This window comes from Sprattus sprattus (assembly GCF_963457725.1).
Source record: "Sprattus sprattus genome assembly, chromosome: 13".
NCBI classification, from domain to species: domain Eukaryota; kingdom Metazoa; phylum Chordata; class Actinopteri; order Clupeiformes; family Clupeidae; genus Sprattus; species Sprattus sprattus.
In genome coordinates this window covers 28,466,490-28,476,489 of record NC_137911.1, presented here as the reverse complement: position 1 = coordinate 28,476,489, position 10,000 = coordinate 28,466,490, and the positions used below count along the sequence as shown (strand labels likewise).

Here is a 10,000-nt window from a genome sequence, read left to right as displayed (position 1 = left end):
GAACACTTAAATACTTCCAATACCCTACTTAAGACAAAATGTCAAATTGTTTTCCTTGACATGATTTGATTCATTTGTTTTATTGAGGGCAAATATGTTCAACCAAACAATACTATGGAATTATGATAGTCTTGTGATTTCCTTGCAAAGGTCTAGAATAATTTCATACAGAGTATTTACACAAAAAAGAAAAGACACCCCTCTCTCTCTCGCTCACAGACACTCACACACTTCCAACCAACAGAAGACAACAACTAGAAGTCATGGTAGTGGATTTTATTTTTAACACCCATTTTGATTGGTGTGTATTTTTTTTAGCAAAAAATATATCATTTTAAAGTAGTCATGTAGTTTCTATACAGTCGAGAGGTAGTCCTCAAATAGACTCTGTATTTACAGTGAAATTTGTACAGAGGAAATCCATAACAAAATGTGCAAGCTTCAGAGTGATTACTTATCATTTGTACACACAGACCCCTGTCCCACTGAAAATGCAACTTGTCAATGGAGTCGATACTCCACTTCAGAGACAAGGCCTAAATCTATGATTCACCGCAAAAGGACATCTGCCACAAGTCCAAGGCTATACAATGTCCCATGTATGTACACCTCCCACAACAAACACAACCACCAATATCAACTCAAGTCGGCACACAAGATAAGTTGAATTACAACCCGTTTAGCGCCTTCCCAATACCCTTATTAGTTCATATCAGCCCATGTTCACTTTAGCCATCATTGTGATACTCAGCAGGCCACCCGCCTTTCTCACTTTCTAGTTTGGTGAGGGCAGCTCTGGTGTGTTAGTCAATTCGGGGGGCTGTTAGCCTATCCGTCGCGCTAAGCGTCCGTTCAGGGTTTGCCCTTCTTCAGACTGTGGAGGCGGCGCAGAAGCTGCTGCTGCCGGGCCCGCAGCCGCCTCCGCTCCTGGGCCTGGGCGTGCTCGCGGGAGTGCAGCTGCACCAGGTAGTCCACAGCCCGGGTGAGGATCACCACCTTGGGCGTCTTGCTGGAGTCGGCCAGGCTGGGGATCTCGTCGCGGAGGGCCAGGAAGCGCGAGCGCAGGTCCTTGCGCCTCTTGCGCTCCATGAAGTTGTGGTTCCGCCGCCGCTCGCCCATGGAGACCTCCTCCGAGTCGGAGCTGTGCGGGCTGCTGGGCGAGGAGGAGGAGGAGGAAGAGCAGGACAGGTGATCCTGATCCATGTGGGGGCGCTTCCTGGACGGGAGATCAAGGTCCAGGTCTGCGTCGTGGTCGAGGCCCAGGTCATGGTCAGCATCACCAATGTCGTCTGCGTCGTCGTCATGGTCTGCGTCATCAAGGCCTATGTCGTCATGGTCTGCGTCGTCGAGGTCTGCGTCGTCGTGGTCACTGTCGGGCGATGGGGCGGCATAGTTGTGTTGCTGCCGGTGCACGGACACGTGGAAGCGTTTGGTGCCGGGGCCGTGTGGATCCCCCGTTACGGTGATAGTCACTGGCACCAGGGTTCTGTTTGGTCGGCTTTCCACGGTCACCACGTCAATCTCATCGTCATCTTCACCATCGTCATCATCTGAGATGAAGAGAGCACAAACTCAAAACACCGCACCCAAAGCGATACATAACATTTAACAGGCAAGAAGGCTTCCCCTCTAGCAAATCACAACAACTGAAAAAGTAAACCATGATTGATATTGTACATGCATGGAAGACTTGTGTGGGGTCCACATCTAGCCCATAATATGGCAGCAATCAGGTTTACGTTTGATAACTTCCACAAGCATAACTGAACAGCAGCACAATTTTGAAAGGCAACATAGCTGACATTAATTGAGGAACAAAACACTGTTGTGGACACTGAATTAAACTACAATGTATGGAATTGTTCGGATTTATATTATGTTCAAATAGCCCCTCCTTGGAGACAAAGTGTTACGGTTAAATTAAAGTCGGTACCAACCACCTTTAAGTTTGAGAGTTGAAAGATAAAGTCTTATTTAGTTTTAGGCCACAATGCTTCCAATCCAAGAGAGAGGGTGTGTCTCAGTGGGATGAGCGATATCTTAACAGGGTGTGGAGTGGCTGGTCCAAGTCTCTTGCCTATCTGTCAATAGTTTCAAACGAGTTGTTGTGAGAAGTGGCGGCATGTGAGAGCACGAGGTCTGAAACTGGTGCAGTTTTATGTAGGTAGGTTTTTTTTTACGTTTCTTCCAAATGAAGATAAACTTAATATCTGCTACCTCGCCGGTCAGCCCCCCCCCCCCCACAAGTCGGTTCATCTAATTTAATGAATGACCGATTTCTTACCGGACGAGTCAGCACGAGACTCTGACCCCGAAGACGCCAGCCTCTTAAGGTTATTGCAGGGGATGTTGAGGACAGCAGTCGGGTTCACGCAGTCCCTCACAGGAGCACAGATGACCGTCGTGTCAGCTACAGTGTTAGTAGCCTTTGCGGTGTTCGAATTTGTTTGCGTGCTGGGCAGCGGTCTGATCAGCGGACGCTCCCCAACAACCTTTTCCAACCGATGACTCGCCGAAAAACCGCTCCACATGCAGTCCTGAATGATGATAGAACTAAGGTTTCCAAAAATGTCTTTCGAGTCGATTTTATAGCATTCCTCAAAGTCTTCATCTTGTGCCAAAAGCTTGGAAGCCCATCCCAGCTTATCGGGTGACGGCAGCACGGCAGTGGCATCGACTGCCCGTGTGGGAGACATGGGCGGGGTAGGCAAGAGTTCGAATTTTTTCCATATATCCTCGCTCGGCCCTGTGGATCTAAAGAAATCCTCTTCTGTGTCTAGGTTGTCGTAAAAATAATGTTGATAGCGGTCACACTCCATCTCCCAATTCTCACGACAAGGCGCTATAGCGTTGGCTCCGGGCATCTCAGGAGTGGAAGAGCAACTCCCTTTCTTATCTGCAACTTCTCACCGTCTATGGAGATAAAGGGTCATATTTACAGATGATCCGAGATAACATTGAAGCTAGTTCTTCACCTCTCATTTCCTTGTACAACAAAAGGAATGCTGGGTCAGGTTTTAATTGACAAAATATCCGTATTTGCCTATAGGCCAACTAAAATGTGTTAAACAAATAATTTTAAAATACAATGATTCTACATTCTTGCTTGGAATCATTTGCTCTTAAAACGAGTTCAACATTAATGAGGGGGAAAGTCTCAAAATAATGCGGTTACTTGGTTTGCTTTTTGACGCAACTTTGTAGGTTACACAGTGTCCCACTGACCGGCAAAAGTAGGCGTTGCGATTAGCCTACATAGACTGCGCTCTAGCTACCGGTAGTGCGGCACAAGAGCAAGTTCCTGCCGCTCCCATACCGTACGCTGCACTTTAAACTAAACACTGTAGTTTAAAGATAATACAACGTGGGATGCTTAACTACATCTGACAAGATATTTTCAACATACTCTGCAGACTTGAACACCTCACTCGTAGCCTTTCCTGGACAACCACCGTTCACAGCGTATTACAATAGAACATAATGTTCCACAACTTAATGTTGCCTTTGTACGGCTACGGATTGTGTTATGCCGGACTATATACAAAAAATACGGTGAAAAACCTTACCGTGTCATTAGGGCTACACTGCACCATAACACAGAGCAGCTCTTGTCGGGGGGAAGCACATCCGCAACAAAAATCAGCTGTGCGTAGGCTACAATAGATGCGGCGTATTCCGAGTAGTCGCCCTTTGTAATCTCCCGTTGATTGTAATCATAAAAGTCCTTGAGTAGTCTACAAGAAATCAACAGTCGTTGACCAGGGTATCAAAATAAATTCCATTAAGCGGTGCAGATTTCCAAAAGCCTTGGGTTAATTTCCAAATCCACCCGAAAAAAAATGTACAGCTCTGTTTCAGCCCCTCTCTCTGACTTCTACGCACATCTCATGCCGCGTTTTCCCGCCAGTGTGTCTTTGGCTTTGTGGAGAACAGAGCAATCATTTGCATAAAGAGGGCGGGGAATGATCTCCAACCGCGCCTATGTTTTAAAGAAGCAGCGCCTATGATTTTACAACCGCATTGAGTAGCCTTATGACCGACGCCCAAAGAATGATATAGGGCATTGCCCCCAATTCAACGAATATCGTCTTTTTTGTTTTATAATAATAATGTGGGGTAAAGGTGCCACATTACATTCACTTTTTAGGTAACAATTTGTTTTAATGCACGCATGTGAAGATTTTTCCACGTTTATATTTGATAAGATAGAGAACACATGTGTGCAACGTGCTTGTGAGGAGGGCGTGTGACCATAATCTGAATGCTCAGTATTGAGCGTAACGGCTGCTTGGTTCCCTGGCGAGGGTAAGGTACATCAACCACCGGAACATTCTTACAGCATGTGAGCGCCAAGAAACGGTTATTTTGTAGGTCTCATCAGCCAGCAGAAAAGGTTAACTGAAAGTAGCCTGTTTTGAGCAACTATATTCTGGGTTCTTATAATTTCTTGGTTTTGGGTCACTTCGTAGTTGAACAACACATAATAATGTAAAGAACAACGCAGCTTAATTTGCAAAGCAAAGCACATCATCAGACACACTCTTCACATTTCACTAACTTCCCCAAAGTGTTCATAAATAAAACATTCCTATCTTTTTATTCAAGGTGATTGAAGACTGTCTTTTGAGGTCATTTATAAGGCTGCAACAGTTTTCTATAAAAACTCTTGTCATGGTGATGTGAGTTGTCAATTAGGTGCTAATTACTGCCCTTTACATTGGAGAGAGACCACTGGCCCTCTACCTCTGTGTGCTCAGTGTGAAAACTATAGAGTGAGGATGCTTGGGCTGCGTGCCCTGTTCACAGTGGGGTGACAGAAACTACTGCAGGTAGGTCAGTGGGTGTGTACCAACTGAACAGTGAAAGAGGAACTGACCGACCCGAGGAGCCATGAAGTTTTCAAATAAAGAAAGGATGTTGAATTCCAGATCGGATTTGAGCTGCTCTCTTTCGTGCTATAGGCGATACGCTGAAAGTCTTAATGTGAACGTCGCCTATTTTGAAGAAGAGGTTTTTTCAAATAAAGAAAGGATGTTGAATTCCAGGTCGGATTTGAGCTGCTCTCTTTCGTGCTATAGGCTTTACGCTGAAAGTTTTAATGTGAACGTCGCCTATTTTGAAGAAGAGTTTTGTTTTTATACATATGTACGGCATTATACAATTCATAGGATTTTATTTCAATTCAGTCCGATCCTGAAATGTGAAGTATCTCAACTGTGAGACATATCAGACTGACTGGGTCTTTGAGTTCTCAGCTGCTCTCTAAGAGTTTAGTTTGTTTAAAAATTGAATAGAATTCTAGTCTTCCCCTCCCCCAACATAAGCCCTCACACTGGTATGTATACACACGCACACACACACACACACACACACGCCCATATACATCCCACAAGCTAACGATCGATGACACGCTGTGGTCCAGTGCGGACCTGATGCCTGGCACACCCTGCACCAAACTGTCACCCCAGCCAGCACAGAGTAGCCCAGACTCACACACACACACACACACACACACACACATCCATCATTAACACACACACACACACAGAAACTCACACACACACACACACACACACACACACACACACACACACACAGTGTAATTAACGTCTGTGTCCAGCGCAGAGTAGCCCAGACAAAGGTCAGACGGTAGGCCAACGCAGGGGTCACCATACCCTCGCCTCTGACCACCCTAACAGACTGAGCAGACTGCTTAACACATGGTCAGTTATTTTATGCACGAGATTCACCCCACAAATCCATCACTGGATGATACACACACACACACACACACACACACACATCCATCACTGGAAGATACAACAGCCAAAATGAATTCAAAACACCATTTTCTTTTATGTCAATTTGTCACTGTTTAAGGGTTTTACCCTATAATTTCAATACAATTAGAGGCCAAGATTATAATAATTAGTCTGATTTTAGTGTGAGTTATTGTCCAAATATCAAAGATTCTTGAAAAAACATACATGAAAAAAGTATGGATGCAACTTTCTTTGATTATTTAAGTAAAATTTCTGAAAGGACGTTTCTTCAGTTCCTAAACTGGCATACTGTAATCCTTATACAAAGACTCCAATGACATCCCCAAATCAAACTTGTACAGGACAGTAACACACTGTCCCAAGAAGAGAGGGAACCTGGGCATGTGATGTATTTCAATTAGCTGAATGTATTTGCCTAAATAATATAAGACAGATTGAGAGCAGATAAAGAGCTGGGCTGTGATGAGACTGAAAGAACAAAGCACTCAGGTAAAAAGTAAGAGAGAAAAAAATAAAAGTAAAAATGATTTACAACCAACATCAAAAAAACTACTGTAAAAATGATTAAAACAATCTGATGTGCTTCACAACTTTAAACTGTGGAACACTCTGGAACGCTCTAAACTCTTATCTCCCCCACTCCTGGCCTATCCACCATCTCTTTAAGTGGCTACCATTCTGTCTCTCTCTCTCTCTGACTGAGCCACCACTTCTTCTCACTGCAGAAGAGAAACACGCATACTGAATTGTTCTTCACCACAAAGCTCCAGATCAACACAATACCCTCAAAGGGCTCATCCAAGACCTCCCATCCCCCCCCAAACCAGCTACAGCTGATGCTATATCGTACCCCCGACGCCCCGCAAGCCCTCAAGCCTGCTCCCACTGCCGCCCCCTACCCCCGCTCCCACTGCCTCCCCCACCCTCCCCCATCCCCACTTCTCGTGAGGCCTGTGCATGGGAACAAAGGGAGGCGGTGGGAGAAATGGGGAGCCCTTGAATCAGCTGTGCAGGGGAGCCCAGTAAATTCCAGTCACACTCTGTTGTTCAGAGTTACTCATCTCCGAAAGCTGTCCTTAAGATGAGCCCCTGGAGAGAGAGATGGGCTGATGTGAATCTAAACTGTTGCATTAATGATCTGGAGTACTTATATGTTATGTTATGTTATGTTATGTTATGGTAGTGTGGCACGGTGTCCTGTCCTAAGAATTTCAATGCCCAGTCCGACTCTGTTGTTCTGTGCATCTGACAATAAAAATACTTTACTTAACTTGACTTGATCTATCTGCATGGGTTTTGAGAAGAGATCTCTTTGAGATACACATGGACTACTCACAAATATCGTCACTAATCATATATTTAGGTGTTTTTACTTCATCATCTCATGAGAGTGCCACTGCAAAGACTGCGAAGGAAAATATAAAAGGGAATACATCAATAACAAAAGAGGAAAGACATGGTGATATTATAACGATAATTATAACCAGGTGGTTAAAGGGTAAAAAGAACCTGACACTGATATGATTACAGCAAAAATATAGGATGAGATTAAATAGTTTAAATATTTGCAGAGGTGACAAAGTCTGTGAAAAACTGTAGAGGGAGTGTTATTTACCACAACTGGGATGAAAAGAGAAAGAACTATGTACAGTGCAAGGAGACAAGGAGATTGTTCAAAATGAATTTAAGGGTCTAAGTGGGCATGGTTGCGTAGTCTCCTTGTGATTTGCAGAACATTTAAAAATGTGCGTATAAAATGTGCACACTGGCTTAGGGTGTCTGCTGTGTTAGGGATTGGTTTGAAGCACACTGATTGGAAATAAAGAAAAATAACTCCCCAGCAAAAGCTTGTGTCCCGTGTGGTATGCGATCCACAGGTTATATAACCAAAGCCCAAAAAGTTCAGTCTTGACACACGAAGAGCAATGGGGTACCCATATGACGACTGTTTAAATATTTTATGACGCGGACAGAACATGTATCTAATGAGGGGGAAAATCCTTTTTATGCCTATTCATTTTCGTGTGTGAGAATCAGACGGACATTTCTCCCATAACCTCCAACACACTGGCCTTTCCCCCTTAACCTCTCACCCCTGTGACTCCACTACCACCCACTCCAAATGTCATGTTAAAAAAAGACCAAAATAAAAGCACACCGAAGTGGAAAGACAGAGGGAGAGAGAAAGAGAGAGATCCTAAGGGAGAGACAATCCTCTGTTGTAAAGACAAAAGAGGGGGATTCCTCCACATGGTGATCGCCTGTCTCAAACCAGAAACAAAGCCAAATCAGCCCCTCCCCCCCTCCATACAGAGCCACTGGAGCTTTTCACACTGTGATCTATTCATTTTGAAATTCCTTTTCAGATTGATCGTTGACGTTTGCATTTATTCAAAGCATCTCTCTGAGTGTAAACAATAATCTTCCTCCGGGTTTAGGCAGATCTGGCCAAGTGAGTACTGTAGTCACAAAGTGTCATGATTGTGCCACTGAGCAGAGACACACAAAGGATGTGGGAGCCACCCGGAGAGGAAATCTGTTGCCCAATGACTAATCATCAGAGAGACACACACACACACCGTCACACAAGATTTATTTAGTTGCAGCAACTCCAACACCCAATACAGCTAAAGCTTGGTCTTAATCTGAGTCAAATCTATTGGAAATAGAGTAGGGTTACTCCCCCATGGAAGCTTTGTTCATTTGTTTCAGTCCCTTTCAGTCTGGCTGTTTTGTGGAGACTTCAGATTTGCTTTGGTAGAATGGCTGACCCGTGATACTGTATAAACTGACACACACACACTGTTCTGTGTCTCAAGATACATGTTCGTGGTTTTGGGGAGAGAGGGGCACCGAGGGTGAGAACTGTAGCGTCTTTGTTGGCTTTCTTCCACTGTCACTACAATTGCCCTCAGAGGAGCAGTTGTGTGCATCCAACTCTGGCCAGCAGGTGGCGCCAAATACTCAATTCTTTGTCAACCCTTCAGGACAGCCTGTTCTGAAATATCATTAAAAAAAGTGAAAAGACATAAATCCAACACGGCATACATACCTCAGCTGTGGTATATACAAGCAAACTGATTAGGAAGACGCCTGATTAGCTGTTGGGTGATCTTTCTTACCAATGAATGGGGCTTGGGCAAGCTACTGAAATTTCTTCTTGATTTGTAAAAGGTTCCTCAATGTATACAGTACTAGTCAAAAGTTTGGACCCACCTTCGGATTCAATGGTTTTTATTTATGTTAACTAGTTTCTACATTGTAGCTTAATGCTGAAGACATCCAAACTATGAAAGAACACATATGGAAATATGTAGTAAACCAAAAATGTTAAACAAACCAGAATATGATTTATATTAGAGTCTTCAAAGCAGCCATCTTTTGCTTTGACGACAGTTTTGCACACTCTTGGCATTCTCTCAGTCAGCTTCATGAGGTTGTCATCTGGAACGGTCTTCCAACTGTCTTGAAGGAGTTTCCAGAGGTGCTCCGCACTTGTTGGCTGCGTGTCCTTCACTCTGTAGTTTAACTCATCCCAAACCCTCTCAATTAGGTTTAGGTCAGATGATTGTGGAGGCCAGGTCATCTGACACAGCACTCCATCACACTCCTTCTTGGTCAATAGCCATTACATAGTTTGGAGTTGTGTTTGGGGTCATTGTCCTGTAAAAAAAAGAAAGGATGGTCCCACTAAGCACAAACCAGATGGGATGGTATGTTGCTGCAGAATGCTGTTCTAGTCATGCTGGTTAAGTGTTCCTTGAATTTTGAATAAACCGCAAATAGTGTCACCAGCAAAGCACCCCCGGTGGGACCCACACATGCAGAAACCATCCGCTCACCTTCTCTGTGTCTCAGAAAGACACAGTATTGAAACCAAAGGTCTCAGATTTTGGAACCAAGTACAGATTTCCACTGGTCTAATGTCCAAGTGTTTCTTGGCCCAAGCAATATGATGGCTGGCAACTGTAATGAACTTATCCACTGCAGCAGAGGTAACTCTTGGTCTTTCTTTCCTGGGGTGGTCCTCATGAGAGCCAGTTTCATCAGAGCGTTTGATGATTAGGTTGAGAGAATGCCAAGAGTGTGCAAAGCTGTCTTCAAAGCAAAAGGTGGCTATACTTTTAGGAATATAAAATACACCTTTTTGTTGACTACATATTTCCATTTGTGTTCTTTTGAGGTTTTGAGTTTTTCAGTATTAATCTACAACCCCA

At 44.1% G+C, this 10,000-nt stretch overlaps 1 protein-coding gene across 1 annotated transcript; it reads right to left on the bottom strand.

Moving 5' to 3' along the window:
• Positions 1-624: 624 nt before the first annotated feature.
• Positions 625-3,669, bottom strand: mycla (MYCL proto-oncogene, bHLH transcription factor a). Its single transcript, XM_080850590.1, has 3 exons — positions 3,567-3,669; positions 2,285-2,913; positions 625-1,550 (listed from the first exon to the last, which is right to left on the bottom strand). The coding sequence occupies exons 2-3, from the start codon at positions 2,862-2,864 to the stop codon at positions 853-855; spliced, it is 1,278 nt and encodes a 425-aa protein (XP_080706716.1). The 5' UTR covers positions 2,865-2,913; positions 3,567-3,669; the 3' UTR covers positions 625-852.
• Positions 3,670-10,000: the final 6,331 nt, after the last annotated feature.